Source organism: Sciurus vulgaris (assembly GCF_902686455.1).
Source record: "Sciurus vulgaris genome assembly, chromosome: 2".
In the NCBI taxonomy this organism is placed as follows: Eukaryota; Metazoa; Chordata; class Mammalia; order Rodentia; family Sciuridae; genus Sciurus; species Sciurus vulgaris.
The window spans coordinates 191,426,280-191,449,445 of record NC_136462.1 but is presented as its reverse complement, the minus strand read 5'-3'; the positions used below and the strand labels follow the sequence as shown (position 1 = coordinate 191,449,445).

Sequence of the window (23,166 nt, the reverse complement as noted above, 5' to 3'; positions counted from 1 at the left end):
CCACCGGTAGCGGCTCCAGTGTAGGGAGATTGCCTGCTTCTCACTGCGAGGACTCGCAGTAGGTGTGTGGCCCATGGATGTTGAGCAGATGTGTGTTGCCTTGCTTTCTAGCTGAGGCTTTGTCCTTTCTCTTTAAAGCAGCACTGGGGATGGAATCCAGGGGTGCTGTACCACCAAACCACATCCCAGCCCTTTTTATTTTTTATTTTGAGACAGGGCCTCACTAAGTTGCGGAGGCTGGCCTCAAACTAGTGATCCTCCTGCCTCAACCTCCCAAGTTGTTGGGATCATAACAAATGTGCACCACCATGTCTGGTTTGGGGTTATTTCTATTAATGACTTTGTAATAGTTAATTAATAATAATCCAAATATTTGATAAGTTACTTCCTAAGCAGTAACAGTTTATCCTTAACTAATAAGCAAAGTGAATTTTTCTTAGTTATTTTTCTCTCCTCTTTAATATGTATGTTTCTTAGTTGTAGGTGGGCACAATACTTCTTTTATTTATGTTTTTCTGTAGTGCTGAGGGTGGAACCCAGTGCCTCGCACGTGCCCGGTGAGCGCTGCAGCCCCAGCCCTGTTTCTCATTCCTCCTTCTCTCCAGGTGCCATTGTAATCTGATGCTCCGCAGTTAGAGCTTAGCCACTCAGAACAGTGCACACGTCCATCATCCCCCGATTTCTGTGGGTCAGGGGTCAGGGCTCTGGGCTGCACCACCTACTTCCGGACCCTTCCAGCTGAGCCACCGCATCCGCCTGGGTTGGGGGCTGGTCACAAGGCTGACTGGGAAGGGTCCTCTTCCAGGCTCCGTAGGTGGTCAGGTCAGCATTCACCTCCGAGGGTTCTTGGCCAGAGGCCTGGCTCCATTCTCCCCGACATGGCTGGCGCTGAGTGTGTCTACTGGGACTGGCACGGTGGCGCCCGGGCCTGGACAGTACTCCTGACCTGGCTCAGCGTGTGTGTGGATGCAGAGCCCGCGGCTGGCTGGTCACTGTCCTCAGACTTGCCCCTGGCTTCTCACAGTAACTGCTCTTAAGCTGCGTCCATGGGTTGTCAGAACCTCCGTCTCGGCCACCACTGGGTTGAGTGTGTCGGTCCCCCTGGTGAAGATCAGGGTCCCTGAGGTTCAGAACAGGGAGGATTCCAGGGTGGTTTTCCTACCTGTTCATCCCGTGAGCTAGTTTTGACTTGATATTTTTATTTAAATTTCATTCCTGTTACTTAAATCGATTTAGTTTAAAAACCTAGATAAAACCAAGTTTGATTTCACCAGATACTGTTTGCGTCGAGGCTGAGCCTGAGGGAGACTGGCGGCAAGGAGTTACAGCTCTCGCCAGCAGGGGGCGCCGTCCTCCCGACGTGCTCTGTGGGGTTGGAAGAGACCTGAACCTGCGGCCCACACGGAGCCCACTTCCTTAGCTGCCGCAGCCGTGGCCCTTCCGCCACCTTCTGCAGCCCCTTTCCTCTGAGGCAGGACTGGCGTTTGGGGGAGGGGCTCTGATGAACTTCTCCGTCTCCGAGGTGACTTGAAGCTGGAGGCCCAGGTTTGTGTGTTTTGGCAGAAATGCCCTCTTTATTAATCTCGAGGTCTTGGCTATATTTGGAAGTCAGAGTCAAAGTCACTCCACAAATCCATGATATCTTTAAAATGGAATGTGAGCGTTGTGTGAGTGGCGTGTTGAATTTCCCCCACTGTCTACAGTTCTCTCGTAAAGCAGTTTAGTTCAATGTGTCATAGCGACGTGACTGGCAGCAGAGCCGGGGGACCCGTGAAGAATGGCCCACTGCGAGGCCACGTCCAGCAGGAAGTGCGTGCGAGCGCTGGCAGCCCCCGGCCAAGCCCCCGCAGCAGGCGGGGGTGGGACTCGAGAGACATCTTATTCGTCTGACTCCCTCTGGGGTGACCGTGGGGTTCCTCTCTGGGGGCTTGGCAACTGTTACGCAATTGCCTGCTCGCAATTTTTTTTTTCCCCCTGCAAAACATGACAGGAGCAGGAATTTCCTGTGAACACCTCCAGGGCAGGTCCTGCACCAGTCTTGGCTGGGTTCCCTCATGTGACCTTGCGCACACCCTGCAGGGGGCGCCTCTGCCGTCCTGTTTTATTCCAGGCAGAAACTGCAGCTTAGGGAAAGGAGAGGGGTAAGAAGTGGTGGCGGGACAGAGGCGTCGGGGCAAGGGTCCCTTTGTCCTGCCTTCTCGCTGAGCTGGAGCTTCAGGAGAGACCTGGCCGGGGTTGAGCAGGCCCGAGACCCAGGCCTCTCTCCTGTGGTAGGGGAGGGAGGAGAGAAATTCTTCCCACAAACACGTTTGGTCGGCAAATCTCTGGGTGGCTGCCACCCTGTGCTGGGCTGGTTTCAGGCTAACTGATGCCTTCAGGGACTAGTTAAAGAAAAAGAAGATGGTATGAACTAGCCAGGCAGTGCCCTCTGAGGGCATTAAAGTAGCAAACAGTCACGTCCACGTGGTGGGCTGCAGAGGAAGGAGAGACACCGGTGGGTAAGCCTTGGAGCCGGCCCAGGGCCTGCGTGTTGTCTGAGTATAAATGATAGGCAGCGACCTGAGCAGAGAGCAGAGCGAGGCACAGATTGACAGCTGTGCACGCCCCTCATCCCAGCATCGTGGAGGCCGAGGCAGGAGGTGGTCAGACTTGAGGCCAGCTGGGGCCACTTAGTGAGACCCTGCCTCAGTATGAAAAATAAAATGGACTCAGGGGAGCTCAGAGGGAATGTGCCCCTGACTGGCATCAATCCTCAATACCAGAAAAGGGCCGGGTTGTCAGACCCGGGAGGTACGTGGTGGGGCCGAAACGGGGACATTGGAGGGGTGCAGACTAACGGGGAGTAATGAAAATGTTCTGGAATTGATGAGTCGTGAGGAACGGGTTGCTTCCGTCGGTGGTTGGTGCGCGTGTGCGCTGGCGCGTGAACCCAGGCTTCGTGCGTGCTCAGTGTGTACGCTGCCACTGTGCCACAACCCTAGGGGTACAGGGCTAGCATTCGAGTTGTCCACTGCGTCCTCAGTGTGCGACAGGCTGCGGGTGGTCCTCACCTGGTTCTAGGCCTGGGTTTCTCAGTGACACTGGGCTGGTGGCTTCCTCCTGGCCTCCACCCCACCCTACGCTCCTCCTTAGCCGACATGACAGAGGGTCCAGTGTCTTGGGAGGGACGCAGTCACTTGGGGTTGAAGACCGCTGCGTTCTTCGCGTGGATGTTAGGTTCCTGTTCCCTGGACAAGCCACAGAGCGATGACCTGGACTGTTTGTTTTTATCTTCCAGATGATGGACGCCATAAAAGGAACGATGACAGAGATATATAACGATCTTTCCAAAAACACTACCGGAAGCACAATCGCTGAGGTCGGTGATGAGGCACCATTTCCTTGTTTGCTGCGCACCTTCATAGGCTGCTGTAAAGGTCGCAGGGTCATAGGCTGCCCTGGGCCCCTCCAGGCCCTGGCTCCAGTCGCCACGCTCTCCCTGCTGGCCGTGGGAGTAGGTGGCTGCTGCTTCACTTGGTGGCACAACCCGCAGCTGAGACTTGCCGGGCTTTCTGTGGTAAATTCACTGCTAATCAAAGAGCCCAATCAACCCAGCAGGAGTTAGTCCGTGGGGGAAACTGGAAACCCCTGTTCCTTTTGCTGGACGCCTTAGTCTTTCTATAAGTTGGGACTTTTCTGTAGAAGGGATCTAAGAATTTGCATGCCGGAGTCTCTGCAGTTATGAGACAGCCAGAGAAGCTTCAGACTTCTGGGGAAAGCATTAAACCGGGAAAGCGACTTCCTAGCACAGTTGACCTCCCCAGACTCCCCTCTCCAGCTGACTGACCTGAAGAAAGTGCTGCTGGCTGTGTGGCTGGAACAGTGTGGGCCAGGTGCTAGCGGGTCACCAGGTGAAATGCAGGTGGCAGGGTTTCTTGAGGTCATGGGAGGTCAGACTGCAGAAGGGAGTCCCAGGCACCGGCACTGACAGGGTTCTTGGCTTTGCTCAGACAGAGGAAATCTTCAGGAGAGAACCTTGTGGTCTCTTTAGGAGAACAATGTGAGTGGAGAGGTTTGAGGGGCTTCCGAGTGAGATCAGGGGATGGTGCGTGGGAAGACTCCCTTGGTAAACATAAAGCACCTGCACATATTCAGTAGTGCGTGCTCCAGGCAAACGGAAAGGTGTTGATAACAGCTTTTTAAAAAGATATGTGATAATGGGAATGAATGCTGAGGTACAAGGATAAATTGATGACAGTAAATGAAACCTAATTGGCATTCCTTTTGAGGGATTAAACTTATTTTCAAAAAGTGCTTTTAATGCACAGAGACTTTTGCATTGAAACGAGAGTGTTCGCACTCTGAGGGTGGGTTGGATCTTCTCAACCTGGGCACTCCTGACGTTTGTGCTGGTCAGGGCCCGGCCTCCACCCACTAGGTGTCAGTAATGTTCAATTGTGACGACCCACAGTGACTGGACATTGTCATCGTCGTGGGTGACCAAGCTGCCCCAGTGGAGAGCCACCCGGTAATTAAAACGCTCAGATCAATTCAGGCCATGTTTATTTTTCCCTCTCTCGGAATGTGGCTCCAAATCTATCCTTCCCCCAAGGTGACCCTTTCATGTTCAGAGATGTTGGGCTTCGGGATTTCAGGTGAATGATATGGAGTCCATCTGGATGTTGTAGTAGGTGATCAGTCACAGCTGCCTTTATTTATTTATTTTGATTCTATTTTCTTAGACTAACATCCCAAACTTTGTTTTTTTTGGTGGTACTGGGGATGGAACCCAGCGGCGCTCTGACACTGAGCTACATCCCAGCCCTTTTTACCTCTTTATTTTGAGACAGGGTCTCGCTCAGTTGTTAACGGGGGGCCCTGGACTTGCCATCCTCATGCCTCAGCCTTCCTGGTCCTTGGGGTGGCAGGCACGTGCCACCACGCCCAGCTAGAATAACCGCGGTTGTTTTTAGTGGTGCTGGGTGGAATCCGGGACCTCACCACACACTCTGCCACGAAGCTGACGCACTAGCCCATCCAAACTCCGGGTGTCGTGTTTATATGAGAACTTGGTCCTAACCTTCCACGAGCGACAGTCCCCACGCTGGTTTTCTGAGCCAGCATTTCTCGTGAGTTTGGGTTCCCGTGGTGTCCCTGTCTCTGGACTGGCACGCGGGAAGGTCGCGCCCAGCCCGACTGCCTGAGTTCCTGGTCAGCCACACGAACCTGTAACCCTTCTGGCCCTTGGGGGGCCGGGCTTTTGGGCCCCGCTGGGAACCCCTGACCGGCCGCGGGGCGGGTCAGCACCTGCTCGTGTCGTTGCAGATCCGCCGGCTGAGGATCGAGATCGAGAAGCTGCAGTGGCTGCACCAGCAGGAGCTCTCGGAGATGAAGCACAACCTGGGTGAGGCCCGCGCACCGCGCCTCTGAAGCCGGGCCGGCCGGACAGTCCAGCTGGGCTAGTGGGACGCGCGATTCGGGGGCGCACGGAGCCCGGGGGACGCGCCCTGAAGCCAGGCGTGGTGGGAATCCTGCTTTCCTGGGCTGCTGCCCGCGGTCCCTGACTTAGGATGGTCAACTTAAGCTTCTTCAGCCTCGTGCTACAAAATCGATGCGCGCTTAGTACAAACTGAATTTTTTTTCTCAATATTTTTTTTAGTTGAAGATGGATACAATCTTTTTTTTTTTTTTTGTGGTGCTGAAAATCGAACCCACTGCCTCTCCCGAGAGGGGCAGGCGCTGTACCACGGGGCTGCAGCCCCGGCCCTAGAAACTGAATTTTGAGCTTGGGTCTCTTCCTGGGCTCCTGATGCTGGTTGGCAATGGGTCACAGCTGTGCCGTTTGGAGGGTGGACAAACTCTAGGTGGCGCGGTTGCTGAGCTGGCCGGTGGGTCGGCGTGCCTCCTGGGGAGTCGTGGGTCCCGGCGGGTTTCTCGGGACGTGGCTTTCCTGGGAGTTGAGCAGCGTTCGCTCTGGCTTCGGCGATCCCACAACAGCAGTGGGACTCTTCTTACCGATTTAGTTCCTACAGAAACCCTCTGTGGAAGGTTCTGTCGTGTCCCAGATTTCAGGTGAAGGCTTTTCTGTTGACCGTGGAGTGCGGTGCTTAGCCGCTTGGCCTGGCCCCGCGCCCCCGGGGAGGGAGACCTGGGCGAGGTGGGCAGATCCGGCCTCCTGTACAGATAGGACCAGCTTCCCCAGCACGGTGGAGGCAGAGGCTGCAGAGCCTCCGTAGCACCTGCCGCGAGCACCTCGGCTCACCTGTGGGTCGTGTTAAAGTCCATCATGCAGAGCAGCCTCCGGGCCCCGCCTGGAGGGAGCGTCCGCCCCTGGCCGGCTGCCATGCAGACGCACATGGGCGCTGGTGCCCTCTGTTTCCTGGCACCGGTGGGTATCTCTGATGCCCAGGTTTCAACACTGGCTGCTCATTGAAAAGATGACGGCCAGAACCTGTTGTGGTCTGCAGCCAGTTGACGGCGTGTCGCAGGAGAGGAGGTGGCTCTGAGGAGGGTCTGGGGGCTCAGAGGAGAGGGCACCCACTCAGGCCCGCGTGGTTCTTGGCCTGCGGGGCGGAAAAGGCTTTCAGCGGGAGCAAGACAAAGGCGGGGACAGGTGGATTTGGGAAGGCAGATACACCGTCAGGAGAGCGCGGCGCGGTCCTGACTTGGGCTGGGGTCCGGTGTTCACGGGAGGGGTCCGGGCAGCCTGGAGGCGGGCCCAGGTGGACTGCACAATTTCCCCCGTTTTCCCTGGGCGTGTGCATTTCCCTCTCACTGGGGCAGGGTGAAGGTTTGCCCCTGGGCTTCTGCATTTCCAGGCTTGTGGGGTTTCCTTTAAGACTCAGCATTTCTCTCTCTGTCCCGAATCCCTCTGTTGGCTGGAGTGACGGGGAGGCTCGGACCCTCCTTGGGGTGGTGTTTTCCTTGCCCCTTCTCTTCTGGGAGTCTTGGAGACTAAACTCTTGGGCCTCTCCGCTGAGCCACGGCCCAGTCCTTATTTTTTTTTTTTTGGTACCAGGGATTGAACTCAGGGACACTCAACCACTGAGCCACATCCCCAGCCCTACTTCGTGTTTTATTTAGAGACAGGGTCTCACTAAGTTGCTTAGCTCCTTGCCTTTGCTGAAACTGGCTTTGAACTCGTGATCCTCCTGCCTCAGCCTCCTGAGTGGCTAGGATGATAGGCATGCGCCACTGTTATTTTTTATTTTTGATACAGGGTCTTTCTCAATTGCTGAGGGCCTTCCTTGCTAAATTCTTGAGGCCGGCTTCAAACTTGGCTCCTCCTGCCTCAGCCTCCCAAATCTCTGGGATGACAGGCATGCACCATGGTTCCCGGCTGTGTTTGTCCTTATAAAGGATTAATTTTTTGAACTGATCTTTTTAAATTTCAGGAAGAGTATTTAAGGAACTGAAGAACGATTTATTTTCTTTTATTTCTCTCTAGGCCACTTGCGAATGATTTGCAAATGGACTTATTTTCTGAAGTAAATGGGCTTCACTGCCTGAAGTAAAAATAGAGCACTCTGGTTAGGCCGAGTGACCCGGTAGTGTCCTCTTAGCATAGTGATCACCCACAGAGTCCCTGTGATGCCTTTGACCTAGGGCCACAAGACACGCCCATAAGAAAGCACTTCTGAGTCCTGGGCCCAGCTCTACTCCCGACAGTAGTGTACCTCAGTTTCCTCATCTGGGAAAGGGGTGGAATGGTAGTCCTTACCCCTCAACTATGAGAAGGATGTCACGGGTTAATAAAGTGCTCAGAGCCCCAGGTGTAGATAGTAGGTGCTGTGAGTATCTGATAGGGAAACAAAGCGTATGCCAATGATTGTCGGAAGGGTTCCTTTGAGGCGTGTCCATGGTGTCGCTTGGGATTGAGGATCACCACGGGCTTCCTGTCGTCGCCATACTGGAGCCCTCACGAACACGGTCACGAGTGGCCCTGTCAGGTCTGAATGGCCAATGCCCTGTTTACAGATGACGACCCGGGCTCAGAGGCTGTGTTGTTGACCAGAGTCACACAGCTGGCGGCATTTCCGAGTCGGGTCTACCCATGCCTGAGTCCGGGGTGCAGCGACCCTGCGTGCCGGGCTGTGGTCAGGTGATGCAGCCCGCGCCCCTCCCTCCTCCAGAGCTGACCATGGCTGAGATGCGACAGAGCCTCGAGCAGGAGCGGGATCGGCTCATCGCTGAGGTGAAGAAGCAGCTGGAGTTGGAGAAGCAGCAGGCGGTGGACGAGACCAAGAAGAAGCAGTGGTGCGCCAACTGTAAGAAGGAGGCCATCTTCTACTGCTGCTGGAACACCAGCTACTGCGACTACCCCTGCCAGCAGGCCCACTGGCCCGAGCACATGAAGTCCTGCACCCAGTCAGGTAGCGCGCTCGCCCGGAAGGCTGGGGCGGGCCGGCCCGGCGCCCTGGGGACACACGAGCTGAGCGTGGGCTTACGCACAGATGCGGACGGCTGATTCCTTTGCGGGACTTTGGATCTTCTCTTAGGCCAGGGACGCACCTCGACATGCTGCTGTGCGGAGGGTGGCCCCCCAAACAGAATGGTCTGGCCAACCGTCAGCAGTACTGTTGTTGAGAACCTGCTCTTTGGGCCGTGCTAGATCCAAGCTCTGAATGACCTGGAGTCTTGGGCTGAGGCAGATGTGTAGTTTGGAACTGAGGTGTGGTGGGCACGGCAGCAGTGCCCGCGATCTCCCCTTCCCAGGGAGCAAGCGGGATTCGGGCCTAGCGCCTACAGCCGCGAACACTACCTCGTTGGGATTTAGCAATAAAACTTCAAAAGTTAATCTTTACGTTTAGTGTTTATGGCAAATGATTCTAGCTTTATGGGGTTGGAATTAAAAGTCTTGGACTGGGGATGTGGCTTGGGGGTAGAGCATCCTGGCTTCCATCCTAAGTGCTGTCTCTCCTTAAAAGAATTTATCACAAGTTTTATATACATAACACAAGGTCGTGTGTCCATGGCAAAATTTGCAGAGGTGTTGTGTGATGATTCAAATTTGAGAAACAGTCCAGGGCTGGCAGACTCTGTGAAGGGCTTTATAGCCAGAATCTGGCTGTGTGCCAATAAAACTTTATTCATAAAAACAGGTCCCTAGTTGGCTGACTCCTGGTCTAGGCCCCCAACACGGACCACATGCCACTTTTTGTCACCTTCCACGGAGATGTCTTGCAGAGACTTTAATTCCTGCTGCAGTGGAGTTGCGTTCTACCGGTGTCTTCCCTGCATCCTGGAGTGTGTGATGTGGCCTTTGCTGTCACTTCAGCTTCCCATGTGGGCATGGCAAAGGCTCATTCATAAGTCACCCTCAAACGTCCATATCCCCACTGTCACCAGAAGCTCCGTGCCTCTGCCTGACGTCATGTTTCCCACGCTTCTTGCCACCTGCCTCAGGCAAACACAGGTGTCCGGGGCTCCAATAGAACCAAGCCTTGGAGTTAAGGGGGCTCTTGTGGATGGATGTCATTTGCTCCCAGAACAGCTTTCCTTTCCAGAATGACTTAAAACTCGAATTGCTAAGTATTAAAAAGTCAAGACGCCTTCACACAGGATCTGGACTTCCAGACCCGGGACACAGTCCTCTGGGTACCTTGCCCCCTGAGTCTGCACTCGGACCCTGGGTAGGGTCTGGCTGCAGCCGTCCCCCCTCATAGAGCCTGGCTGTGTGGACTGGCGCCAAGCCACTCATGCCATGGGGTGCGGAGGGGCCTGCAACCGTCGTGCCTGGCTTCCCATGGCTTCTCTCTCCGCTTTGTCCCCAGCCACCGCCCCTCAGCAGGAAGCGGACACCGAGGTGAACACGGAAACTCTGAATAAGTCCTCCCAGGGAAGCTCCTCCAGCACGCAGCCCGCTGCCTCGGACACGACCAGCACCTCCAAAGAGAAGGAGACGTCGGCTGAGAAGAGCAAGGACGGTGGCTCGGTGAGGACCCCCGTGTCTTGGCCAGTGCCACCACCCTTTGTGTCAAGGACCCTTACCCCCGTGTTTTCCACTCCCCAAGTCCCACGCTGTCTGGGGTTTGTCTGGAACAATCAGACCACAGGGGCCGAGGGTCTCACCAAGGGCTCGTCCTCACCAGTGATCTCCGGTGCCCAGTGGATGTGTCGGAACGCGGAGGCTGGTTTGGTGTGTGCGGGACCTGGCAGCTGCTCCCGGGGACCCTCAAAGTTTAGAGCAGTGCATCCAGTAGAACTCCCTGTGACGGGCGTGTTCCCTCCCGTGGGGTAGCCACGCGTCCCCGGTAGCTATTGAGTGCTGCAGGAGGGCCGACTGTGACTTTACATTCAGTTTTAGTTAATTTAGATGCAAGTAGCCACACGTGGCTGGTGCTGCCATTTTGGACCATGGAGGTTACACCTGCTCCTCTCCCACCAGGCTGAATATGTGACATCGATTGTGTGCCAGGGGTCTCTGTGGGGGGGCACACGGCTCCTCTTTTATGTTCGTAGCATTGCGGACTGCGGTGCATGTTAGGAGAGAACGGCATCATCAGATTATCAGTAAAGACCTCGGTTTCACTGATGGTATTGCCTGATAAGAGGCTTCTTTGAAATGAAAGTGAATCGATAGACTTTTTAAAGGAATGTGCTTCCTTCTGTGGTGCAGCAGATATGTGAGGGTGCTGGGCAGGTCAGCGGCAAGTTTAGGAAGCCGCAGGTTCTTGAGCTCAGACTCTAGCGGGAAGCGAGGGGCCTTCCCAGTGCTGAGTTCGGCCGATGAGTCTGGGGGCCTCAGCACAAGGTGTCGGCACACCTGTCCGACCTGGCCCCGCAGACCGTGCCAGGTAGAGGGCACCGAGGTGCCCTGGGGGAGCGGTGAGCACTCCCAGGACTCCCTGGGTTTCCCTGGGGGGCTCCGCCGGCCTCGTGCCCTGAGTCCATCTTTCTTTGTATTTCTAGACCCTCGACCTTTCTGGCTCCAGAGAGACGCCCTCCTCCATTCTCTTAGGCTCCAGCCAAGGCTCGGGTATGTCGCCCCCTGGTGGGCGAATGGCACTTTCCCTCTCACGCGGGCAGCTCGGGAGCCATTTTGCCAGGGAGACCCAGGGTTCGTGGCAGTGGTTCTCAGGCTGATCTAGGGGTGCCAGGTGGGCGGGCTTGCGGGGTGAGGGTGTGGCTGGGCAAGGCAGTTCCCCGACAGCTCTGCGCACCCATCTGGATCCACCTGGTTTCGTTTGTGGGGCCCACGTAACACTGTCTGGGCGCAGGGTTCTGCCCTGGGAAACGCCAGGGTGGGCAAAGCCCAGTAAAGCTCAGTTCCCGAGGGTCCTCGGGCCTCAGAGAGGTGAAGATAGGGTTGAGGCGGGCGATCTCTCCGGACAGCCCTTTCCTCTGGCAGCCCGTTGGGGGATTTTTCTGAGATGTGCAGATCTCTTCTCTGGGTTTGAGCCCTGCTTCTTTCCCAGCCCGGGTGGTCTTTTCCTGCAACGCGTGCTGGTCATTGCAGGCGGATCGAGGATGATTTTGCTGAATTTGGTGGCCTATAACCTTTCTTCCTGCTGATTCTTTTTAACTGAAAACCAAAAGTTTAATGTCCCTTGTGTACGTGGAGCGCTTAGAGGAAGACGTGATGTCTTGTTAGGTGGGAAGGTTTCCTGGGGGGCAAGGCCTAGAAGGGCAGGGAGCTGGATGGTGTGGCAGGATGCTAACTTGGCACTGAATTTGATTGAAGTGCCTATCAAGCACCTCCCTTCACATGTCCCCTGTGGTCCCCAGATGCCACCGGCATCCCAGATCGTTTCTAAACAGAGGCACGGCAGACTTGAGGTCTAGTAGCACAGCAGCCCCAGAACATCATACCTTGGCTTTGCTTATGGGAATTTTGAAGAGTCGCGACGTTGGAAGCTTCTTTTCTGATGGAACTTGGGAACAGTGAGCTTAACCCAGGAGCTGAGCAGGGGTGTGGGTGTGTCAGTCTTGGAGGTGTGTGAGAGGGTCCAAGCCGGAGAGCTTCTCGGAGGCGTTACCGCTGCCACGCGGCTCGGTGGAGGCGGCCCTGGGGAAGACTCGCCAGGTCCTGCATGTGGAATGCACCAGAACAAGGAGGACTGCGCACAGTGTGGTGGTCAGGAGTGTGAGGACAGGGCTGGCAATCTTTCTTGTAGGTGGCCAGAGAGTAAACGGAGCACCGCAGGCTCTGTGGTCTCTGTCCAGTCACTCTGCTCTGCCGCAGTAGCAGGGAAGCCGGCGTGAGATGACAGGGACCGAGGGGATGGGGCGCTGAATCTGGAAGTGCAGAGGCAGGTGTGGGCGGTGCTGGGCCTGCGGCCCCTGGTATCTGAGCAAGTGAGGAAGCAAGGCCGGGGGCGCCTGCGGGCAGAGCAGCGGCGGGGCCTGAGCCAGGCAGGTAGAGCGCCTTCTGGAGCCCCGAGGGGGCAGCGGTTGCTCACTGGTGCTTCCCGAGGGGCCGGAGGCGCTTACCCCGCTGCCGCATTCCCCCAGTACCTGGGGGAAAAGAGTCCACATGTCCTTCAAGGCGCAGGGAAGCCGACCCAGACGCCCAAGCCAGGACTTAGCTGTGGGTCTCTCGTGACCCCAGACTCATGCGTGGGACCCAGGTAAAATCACTGTTGCTGGAGGTCAGAAGTGGTCGTGTAAGGGCACAGGTCTCGGGAGGTCAGGGCACAGATGCGGCATTGGTGTTGGCGTCCGGCTCCTCCAGCCTCTCTCCTTCCCTCCTCTGCGTGGGCCTGGTGCGCAGGGCCCAGCCCTCCAGCCGCAGCCTTGCTAACGCGCCCGGCCACCCAGGCCTTCCTGTCTCTCAGCCCAGCAGCTTGACTGTACTACTCACCTGCACCCGAGCCTCGGCTCAGCTGGAGAAGCTCCCGAGACCACAGATTTGTCCCATCACTCCCTCAGATCTTGATTGTCGACCTCAAAAGTGCAGATGCGCACTGCCTGATCCTCTTCCCAAATCCCTTTCATCGCCTCCACGGCGGCGAGGTCCCTGTTTCCTGCTCCCTTTCGGACTCCCTTCGTCCTGCCTGCTGCCCTCCGCGCAGGAGGGGTGGACACTCTGCCTTTCCCTCCCAGTCGCTCAGACCTTGCTGCATCTGACCCGCTTCTTCCTTCCTGTCCTTTGTCACAGCCAGGTTCCTCTTGCTCAGCCGCTTCCTTCCCGAGCCTTTAAATATGCTCGTCTCTCTCCAGGTTCCTTCCTCCACCCCCTTCGTCACCAGTGGGGTGTTCTACAGTGAGGGCCGCGTTCTTATATCTGCACTGTGCACACAGGTGGCCACTAACCACATGTGGCTGTGGAACCCTCAAGCTGTGACTAGGAATAGAGTTCAATATTTTATTTTAGTTTATTTAACAGCAGCCATGCTGGGTACAGTGGCGCACACCTGTCATCCCAGCAGCTTGGGAGGCTGAGGCAGGAGGATCACTAGTTCAAGGCCAGCCTCAAAACTTAGCAAGGCCCTAAGCAACTTAGAGAAGCCGTCTCAACATAAAAAGGGGCTGGGGTATGGCTCAGTGCTAAGGTGCCTCTGGGTTCAATCCTCAGTACCAAAACCAAAAGAAAACAAAACAAACAAACCCCAAAAGGCCTCTGACTAGGAAACCTGCCTCTCTGCTTCCCAGCCCAGCGATCTCTCCTGCTGTTCTACCCTGACTCCATTTCCCCTTCTCACACTCCTAAACTTGTCCCCCTGGCTTTTGTTCAGATACCTTACCTCGTGTTGATGCTGACTGTGGTCATCATCCATCTCTGAGCCATTACTAAGCCAAGGACATTTTAAAATCTAAATGCTGCCAATTGCAGTGCTGCACACCTGTAATCCCAGTGGCTCGGGAGGCTGAGGCACGAGGATCCGAGTTCAAAGCCAGCCTCAGCAAAAGCGAGGCACCAAGCAATTCCATGAGACCCTGCCTCTAATATAAATAAAATACAAAATAGGGCTGGGGATGTGGCTCCATGGTCAGGTGCCTCTGGGTTCAATCCCAGGTACCCTCCCCAAATCTACGTGTTGTCTTGAGGCTTTGTCTTAGAAGAAACCAACGCGGTGTGACTCGTAGGATTTCCATGTCTGAAGGGGCCGCCCCCCAGGTGTTCTGTGAAGATGGAAACTTGGTCCCACTTCGGGGCCTGGGAAGAGGCTGGGCACGGGCACAGGAGCAGGCTTGCGGTTTGGCTCGGGTGGAGCACTTGCCCAGCATGCACTAGACCCTGGCCTCCACCCCAGCCCCACCAAAACACCCCCCTCCCCAGTAAAATAAAACAAAATAAAACCAAAAAAGGCACTTCGGCAGAGCAGGAGCACCAACCAGAGGGTTCATCGCCAAAATGGAAGGGCAGGAGCACTTTGAGCCAGTGGGGCCTGCAGGCAGGAGGAGCAGGCCGTGGGCCGGGCCGGGGCACCCTCCTGGGACAGCAGACCCGAGTGCCGTCTTCTCTTCCCTGCTTTCTTGCCAAGGCCACATGTGCTGAGGGGTCATATCAGAGCAGAAAGACTCATCTCAGCCTGTCTCCCACATCTGGCTAGCCGGAGTCGGTGTGTGGGGATGCGCGGAGCAGTGGACCACGGCAGGGGTGTTGGAGCTGCCCCTGCCCCTGCCAGGATGGCAAATGAGGAGCCTGTCGGGCGTGAGCCCCCATGGTATGTGGGCACCGGCCTCTCCTGCTCATCTTTTAAGATTTTACCCCAGCCTGGTGGCGTGGCACACCTGTAATCCCAGTGACTTGGGAGGACAAGCCAGGAGGGTCACATGTTCGAGGCCAAGCTCGGCAACTTAGTGAGCTGTCTCAAAATATAAAAAGGCTGAGGATGTAGCTCAGCGGTAAAGCACCCTGGTTCAATCCCTAGAACCTGCCCTGCGGGGTTAAAAAAAAAAAAAAAAAAAAAAAAAAAAAAAAAAAAAGAAAGATTTTATGCGCCCGCCTCCCCCCCCCCCCCCCCCAGATTTTAGTCGGGAGAGGAGAGTAGAAAATAGAAGAGGGTCGCTTGCCCAGGCCCAGTCTCCACTGCTGTTTCTGACCCTTACCTTCTATTTGCCAGTAATGGCCTATTGTAGCCATTGTAGCTGTTTCTTGATTTTGTTTTTAGACAAAAGCTGAGCACTGACGTCCCTCTGGTGACTTTGCCTCCTCCAGTATGGCTTAGGCTACTATTTTGGGGTGACCTTGCAGGACCAGCCCCCCAGCCCTAACCCCCAGGAGGGCGCTGTGTCAGTTGGGGGCACCGTCCACGGACCTCCCCCTCCTCCCCATCATATCCTGCGGGGACAGGAGCTCGCTCTGTAACCTCAGTCACGGCGCCTCTTGTGGGTCTCCGAGTTTGCAGAGGCGAAGTGCCAGCGCCGTCTGCGTGTCCCGCGGTGGCTGTGGTTACGTCCCATTCTCAGGCTTCCCCCTTCTTCCTTTCAGTTTTGTTCCAACCCCGACCCCACCGGTTACGCTCTGGGGACCCCTTTCTTCTGCTCCTGGGCCCGATTCGCTTTGCGGGGAGGGTTCGCCGGCGGCGCCTGCTCTGCCCCGCGCGCTCTGCCCTCTCCCTGCGCCCGGAGGAGCCGCCTCCGGCCTCCATGGTCCCGGCGCCGCCTCCCACCGCTGGCGTCCAGCGCCTGTGTCTTCCTTGCTCAGTGAGGCGACAGGCGGAGCAAGCGGTCGGGCCTTACGTGCCGCGTGGCTTTCGGTTACTGTGCGCCTCCCGCAGCCGCGGTGCCCTGCTGTGTGCGGCGGTCCTGGCGGGTTGACACGGTCTAAAGAGCCGAGGGTCCCGGGTGCCCCGGGGGGAGCGTGGGCTGTGAGCCAAGGCGCCCGGCGGCGCCCGAGCCGGACCCTGAGGCTGCCTTGCTGTCTCTTCAGTTAGCAAAAGGTGTGACAAGCAGCCCGCCTCTGCCCCAACCACAGACCACCAGCCGCACCCCAACTACCCCGCCCAGAAGTGTAAGTATGCCCTGCTCAGCAGCCGCCGGTGGAGCCCGTCCTGTGTGTGTCTGTCCCTCCCTGTGGGCCTGTCCTCTCCTGTCCTGTCCGGTGGGGGCTCCCCGCGCTCTGCAGCTTCCTTCTTGGCTGCGCCTCTCGTGGCCACTGCCCGCTGCCTTAGGACCGAGCCAGCGTGGGGCTAGGCTTCGGAGGGGTCCGCCTCCATCTGAGCGGACTGACACCAGCTGTCCCCGCCCGGCTGGACGAGGCCACCCGCGCCCTCAGATCCCTCCGCCAGGCTGTGTGGCCGTGCTGCGCCCGGCTCCGCTGCCTTCCAGTGCCCCAGTGGTCTCAGCTGTCACCGGAGCCGCAAGGGCCTGGTGTGGTTTCACCACCGCATCGTGGGATTTTTCCCATGTGTAGTGATGACCAGCAGCATTACCCGCAGGAAGGTTCCAGAAGAGCCGGCCCTGCAGGCTTCCCAGGGGCATGGAGGATTCAGGCTCCGCCCCAGCCCCTTTCCGCCCGCCATAGCACTGCCCGCTTCTGGCCGGCGTACAGTCACTCACTAGCTCTCCTGGTGAGCGCCTGACTGCGGGCCCACCCTTCTGTACACCCTGGCTTCCAGAAACTGCCGACTTACCCACACGTGCCTTTCGTAGGCAGCAAGAATTGCAGCCACCTTAGGTGATAGGTCCCTTCCTCAGCCAATCCTAGTCTAAGCTTGACCCTTGACCTCTTCCAGCCCAAATGTCATCACCTCACTTCAAGAATTCTTTAAAAAAAAAAAAAAAAAAAAAAAAAGAAAGAAAGAAATCTGTCTGAACTTGGTAAGTGACCTAAGTACGGTGGGATCTTAGCACGGTGGGCTCTGGCTGCTGGGCTCTGCTTGCCACTGTCCCTGGAGCCTGCGGACCTGGGCTGCGTGACCAGTGCCCTTCACTGGCACCTTGTTGGACTTTTCTTTCAACTCACTTCTCTCTCGGCTACCCACCTAGTTCTATGTATATGTGTCCTTGAAGCCATCCTAGGTCTTGCTCTGGCTCTGCATCCTGGTTTCCTGCATCCTAAGTGTGTCCTTCCTGGGAGCCCTTGGGTCTGTGTGTCCAAATGGGCTTAGCCATCTGGTCCACGGTCCTTATTGTTTATGGTCCTCCCCCTCGGTGGGCATGGGTAATTTGGTTCTGGGTCTTATTTTCAAGTTATCTCTAGATTGATGAGGGGACGTCTGTGGGGTAAGCACACCGCATGCCAGGTTTCAGGCCACACTTGACACAGACGTGCCTGGGAGTTAATGATTCAGCCCTCGCGGGATGAGGGTACAGGTCTGGCACAAGAAATGCCTTCCTGGGCAGCCGAGCCCCTCTCCCACTGATCTTTATTCTCTGAGCACGCACCCTACTGATTTTGGAACCAGTGTGTTAAGTCCTAAAACCCCTCAGGGAGAGATCCTAACTGTTCTTCCTCTGTATTCCAGAGAGCCACAGATTTAGGGAGCTGGACGGTGGCAGTTTTTAACCGTCTGCGTCATATGGAGTGGGGAGGAGGTGGCGTCCGGCTAGGAGATCCAGTGGCAGGACGGCGCGAGCCGCTGGGCGTGCGTGGGCTGACCTGTCGGCTTTCTCCCCAGACCATCCCCGGAGCAGTAAGTCCAGTTGCTGGAGCGGCAGCGAAGAGAAGCGAGGGTCGGCCCGCCCCGAGCACAGCGCCAGCACCAAGAGCCTCGTCCCGAAAGAGTCTCGGCTCGACGCCTTCTGGGACTAGGGGCAAGCTGTGACCCAGGCCACCCACGGGGAGACAACTCGGACACCAGGAACGTAGGCGGCGGGCGGGAGCGCGGCCACCTTCAGACTCGCGCGTGGCGAACACTCAGACTTGGCCCGGCAGCCGACACTACAGGCGTCCCGAGCCGGTGGCCCGGGCCCTGCTGGACTACAGGAGCCTGATGTTTAGGTGTAGATAATGTACAGTTGTGGATGTCACTGAATCTAGAGTACCTTCCCTTTTTATATTTGTATCGACTTTAACTTATAAAAAAAGAAAAACAAGTTTAAAAAAAAAAAAAAAAAAACACCCAACAACAAAAGGAATGTTTGGCTGTTGAGGCGGGAAGGTCAGCCGCCCTGGACACCGCGGTCCTGGGGCTGGGCCTGGGGATCGCCGTGCACAGGTCCTCGTCCTTGGCACCCAGGAAAGCGAGCCGTTGTCCTGCGTCTGTCCACAGCACGTTGGTCGGGATCGGGATGGGCACTGCGTGCCAGGCCATCGGCCTCTAGCAGATACTACGGCACTGTGTTCCGACGTGAGCTCTCCAGACCGGGACGCATGCAGGGGTGTGTTTACCTCGTGTGATTTCAGCGATGGCTCCTAAAAGGGAAAAACAACATCCTTGTTTACAGAAGATGCTCAGGGGCAAGCAAGCCCCGCCCAGCTCCTCACCGAGCCACGAACGCAGAAGTGCCAGGGTCAGAAACGGCGACAGAGAGAAGTCTTGTCTTCGCTTTGTGGTTCCTTTAAACTACCCCCCCCCCACACACACACGTCAGAGATGCTGTACTTCCCAGAAGCAGGAACTCAAAGGCGAGAGGCGCACAGAGGACCCGTGAGCCCGATGAAGCATGTATGTATTATTTATATAATGGAGCTCTATGTTTTTATGTGAGCATGAAACAGTGGCGGTATGAGAGAAAGCAAGACCCGTCATGCTGTCTGTTACACTACGTAAGCTGTAGTACCATTTTGTATGTTGTGTAAAACAAAAAGCATTGATCAAAGCAAAAGGTGATGTATGTATATGAGAATATTAATTGTACGATATCATTCCAGAACATGCTGTTGTACATTTTAGTCTCGTTTACTTTCTCTTCATTGTTGATAAGAGGATGCAAACTGTACAGTTTCCAGCTAGTTACCCATATTAGAGAAGAAATAAGAAGAGATACTAGAAGAAAACAGGAAAGAACACTTGTGAATTGCAGTTGTCAAAAAAAAAAAAAAAAATAGCCTAGCTGGCCTTATTTGTGAAGCATAATTGCTTTTAGCATATGGAAGTATTTTTTCACATTTTCTTTGTATAAAATTTGTATTAAACTTAAATATCTTTTTGACAATGGTGTTTCTTTGTGACTTAGCCAGTGGACGCACGGTGTGGTCATTTGGGTTCTCTCCCTCCGTCCCAGGTTTTTCAGATTCTTCACCTTTTTTTAATTAAACTGTTTTGGCAAAATGGCTTGGTCGTCCTCGAATTTGCAGTTTTCCAGGTGGTTGGGATGGATGTCCAGGTTTGCAGCCAAACAGGAGGAGGGGCCCTGCGAGGCCAGCACCCCCGCAGGGCGGCCCCTTATGCTTAGTGGCTCCTGCGAGTGCTCTCTGGGGTGTCTCAGGAAGGCCATGGAGCCCTAGGGAGCTGGCGGACTTCTGTGGCCACAGGGACCTGGTGGGCCACCCCGATGACTGAAGTCCGTGGGCTGTGCTGATCTTAACATTCCAGACCCGGCAGGGGGGCAGCAGTCTGGAGGGGGAGGCCGTCTGGCTCCCCGGGAGCAGTGTCTGTCATGTTCTCTGGCCAGTGGTTCCCAGAGATCCACCCTGCCAAACCCTCCTGCCAAGCACCTGACTCCTACCAGCGAGCTCAAGGTGCATACAGGTGTCAGTTCATGAGGGGCCTGCAAATGTGTTGGTGCTGCCCGGCACTGGGATGTGAGGTGGATGTCCCCACCCTTGCCCAGCTTGCATCCCACTGCGGTGACACCAGTCATCCACTCGCTGGGCAGGTATTCCTAGGGGACCACTAGGTGCCAGGACTTCAGCAACTGGGCTGGAGGAGGGGGCAAGGGCCCGTGAGCTCCTCCGTGGCATTCACCACCTCAGGAAGGCGAGCCCATCTAGTGGGATAAATCCACGCAGGCAGGGTCCTCCAGTCCACCAAGGCCAGAGTGTCAGCTTTGTGGCCAGAGGGGACAGTAAGTGGGCATGGCAAAAACCGGGTTTTATAGACTGACGTTTGAGTTTCAGCTTATTGTGTTGCAAAATATGTCTTCCCTGGCCTTCTGAAAATGGAAACATTCTAACTTAGGGACCTTACGGAAGCAGAGGAGGGGCTGATTTGAACATCTGTTTATCTGACGACCTTTACTGGAAGGAGCAGAACGGGGATGGTTCAGGGGACCTGAGGCAGGGGTCATTGCTCCAGTTGGAACACCCAGATTCTCTCTGAGGGGCTGTTTGAGCTAAGACCTGAATGAAGAGCTGGCTATGGGAAATAAAGCAGGTGAGAAAATGTTCCCGACAGGCACTAGGAAGTGCAAAGGTCCTGGGGTAGCTGTGAGCTTCACAGGCTTAATGGACAGCAAGAAGGCTGTGTTGAAGTGAGGGGATTGGAGACACTTGCTCCAGTCCGAGGTCTGTAACTTGCATGGCGGGTTGTGGCTTCCCCCCTGATGCTTGGGTGTGAACCATCCTGAGGGCTATGGCCTCTCCTGTCAGCTGCTGCAGAATCAGGCCCACAGCAGTGGCTAGCTCAAGGCCACAGGGCAGGGGAAGTTCTAATCGGACTCCTCGTGCTAGTTCCAGCAGATGAGGCATTGGCATTCTTCTTGTAAGTGCAAAAGCAAAACCCCGAACATTCATTTCCTTTTACTGGGTGTCCACGGGCCCCTTCTCTGTCCCCTCATTTTAAGGTCAGAGAAGGGGGTGGCTGGACAGCGAGCAGCGGAGAGGCAAGGCTGTAGGAGGTGAGGCGCAGCCTCCACTGTCCTTCAGCCTCGCAAGCCAAGCTTTTTCTTGCCTCTGGGCCTTTGTGTCCTGTTCCCTAGGCCTGGCACACCATCCATGGCTGGCACATAGAATTTAAGTTCTACGATTTCTTGGACTCGCTAAGGCAGTCATGACTAAGATTTCAAGAAACACAAGGGCCACAGTATAGCCCTTCCATCCCAGCCACTCTGGTTCCCTCCAGCATCCTTCCTGCTTGTCCCTTGGAGTCAGCGATTTCAAACATGCAGAGACATCTTCCCCCTCTTACAAATGGCCGTGCTTCTGTCCGTCCTTGTATTTAAATTCTCCACTGCTGTTCTTCGTTGGTGCTGTTCCAGAGCGTCTGCTGGTCTTTGATGGTTGTGTGTGCAAACAGACCGTTAGGTTTCCAGATTGTTCTCCAAACATGGGCTTCTGCAAGCGGATCCGCAGCACGAGTGTGCGCCGGTCTCAGTGGGCATCCCGCAGAGTCCTGAGTGGCAGCTGCACCAGGGGGCAGTGCTTGCTGGGGGCGGGGGAGGGCCTGGAGGTCCAGGCAGGCCTGCCAGTTTTCTTCCGTAATTTCCATCGGGGGCCACCCAACGTCACAATCTGAAGAGGAGGACATGTGGGGTATGGTGAACTGGGAAGAAGCTGCCCAGGGCCTCGCTGCTTCCTCTTAGCAACTGGCCCCCCCCGCCCGCGGACCGGGAACCCACTGGGACCACCAACCTTTTCATAATGTAATCTGACACTGGCCTCCTGGTGGCCACATGCAGAACTGCAGTTCACAGCCAGGACTGGGACCTCTGGGAACAGGAAGTGGGTGGGCTCAGATTGTCCTTTCTGGTCATGGCTGCTTATTGAGGCAAGAACTGGGGACACAGTGGAGGACAGAACAGGTGCAGTCTGGGTCCTCGCTGAACCAGCATGCTCACTGGGAAGGAATCATCCAAGGACATCAGCCCTTCTGAAGGTCCTGCCATCTGCTCCATGACCCTGAGGGGCGGGGAGTATGGGAGCCACTAGCCTGGGAAGGGCATCCAGGTGGAGGGCAAAGCACACCACAGGCCCTGAGGCGGGACGGCTTCAGTCGGCCAGCTGGACAGGGAGGAGGAGGAACTGGGGCCGGGCTGTCACGACCAGAGGGGGGTGTGGGCGGTGGGACTGGGCGCCCCGTGCCCAGAGGAGGCGGGAGGCTGGCAGAGGTGTTGGCTGGGTTGTAGGCGTTTTACTGAGATTCAGACCACCCAGCTCACCTGCTGCAAGTGTGGGTGACAGGAGGCGTTTTACGTTATGATTGGAACTGCGGAGAAGCTGCCCTTTTAGTCATGTGGCCATGTCTCTGTGGTGGGAATTTCCACGTGGGCAGTGGGCTCCTCTTCTGCCGCACAGCCTCCTCAGGGCCGCTGGGCACGGAAGGGCTGGCGTTGACCACCCGCGTTGACCACCCGTGACAGCCGCCGCTGGGCCCACAGCGCTGTGGTGGGGTGGGGAGCAGAGTCCGCCCAGCAGGGGGCAGCGGGCTAGTGACAGTGGGGCGGCTCTGGGCGTGGCTGCTCGGGAACCCCAGGGTCTCCTTCCTGCAGGGTCTCCTTCCTGCAGGGTCTCCTTCCTGCAGCGCCTCCCAGCCCGTGACCACCACGCAGAGGCGCAGGAAGGCTTCGAAGGCGGAGGGACGCATCGGCCTCTGGCCTCGGTGCTTAGATCTGCTGAGGCTACAGCTGCGGAGCTGGCAGCGGCTCCCCCATGCCACATCGGGTCTCCCGAGTCCTGGCTGCTCCGAGGCTGCAGAGTTCCAATCCCTGGTGGCTGGACAAGCGGCTCAGCGCTCTTCAGATGGATCACCTTTGGTGGCTCCAGACCCTGAGCGGAACATCTCGACCGTGCCCTTCCCACAGCCGGGCAGGTCTCCATCATAACCACACCCACGCTCACTGGCCACCAGCTCTGCTGCGGTCCCACAGGCAGGTCGCAGGCCCCCTGCCTGACCACTTAGCAGCCAATGCAGGTCTTATGCGAATGCAGCTGACTGGCCACTGGAGAGACTCCAGACCTGGCTGAAGGGGGATCTGGGAGGTTTTTTTTTTTGGCGGGGGGGCACTGGGGATTGAACTCAGGGGCACTCGACCACTGAGCCACACCCCCAGCCCTATTTTGCATTTTATTTATTGACAGGGTCTCACTGAGCTGTTTAGCACCTCGCCATTGCTGAGGCTGGCTTTGAACTCGCAATCCTACCGCCTCAGCCTCCCAAGCCGCTGTGATCACAGGCGTGGCCACCATGCCAGGCTGGGGAGTTTTTTGCTTCCTCTTCAATTCAGGAAGGTTGGGCAGAAGCGGGAGGTGTGTCGGGGAATAGTACCCTTGGCTTTGCCATCTAGGGCTTTTCCATGCCTGGTACTCCAAACTCCTGCCGATCCTGGGCCAGCTGCATCTTACTAGGTTTGTAAAGACCTGGATTCCCCTTGATGAACCCAAGGGGAGGGAGTGGCGTTGACATGCACAACGTCTGTGCACCAGGCAGTTGATTCCAAAGCATCCTCGTTACCTGCCCACAGAGACTGAGCAAGCTG

The 23,166-nt window shown here is 56.3% G+C and overlaps 1 protein-coding gene across 21 annotated transcripts in view; it reads left to right on the top strand.

The window, feature by feature from the left end:
• The window catches only part of ZMYND8 (zinc finger MYND-type containing 8), a 105,638-nt gene extending 86,739 nt beyond the window's left edge, over nucleotides 1-18,899 (top strand). For 15 of the 21 annotated variants that reach the window (XM_079127924.1, XM_079127925.1, XM_079127921.1 and 12 more), the window contains 7 exons: nucleotides 3,278-3,358; nucleotides 5,305-5,383; nucleotides 8,112-8,351; nucleotides 9,753-9,913; nucleotides 10,891-10,957; nucleotides 15,797-15,877; nucleotides 17,487-18,899. In XM_079127924.1, coding sequence (XP_078984050.1) covers nucleotides 3,278-3,358; nucleotides 5,305-5,383; nucleotides 8,112-8,351; nucleotides 9,753-9,913; nucleotides 10,891-10,957; nucleotides 15,797-15,877; nucleotides 17,487-17,620 — 843 coding nt within the window. In that variant the 3' untranslated portion in view covers nucleotides 17,621-18,899. The remainder of the gene's footprint in view (nucleotides 1-3,277; nucleotides 3,359-5,304; nucleotides 5,384-8,111; nucleotides 8,352-9,752; nucleotides 9,914-10,890; nucleotides 10,958-15,796; nucleotides 15,878-17,486) is intronic. The other 6 variants (XM_079127914.1, XM_079127909.1, XM_079127913.1 and 3 more) reach the window with 3 other exon arrangements.
• Nucleotides 18,900-23,166: the final 4,267 nt, after the last annotated feature.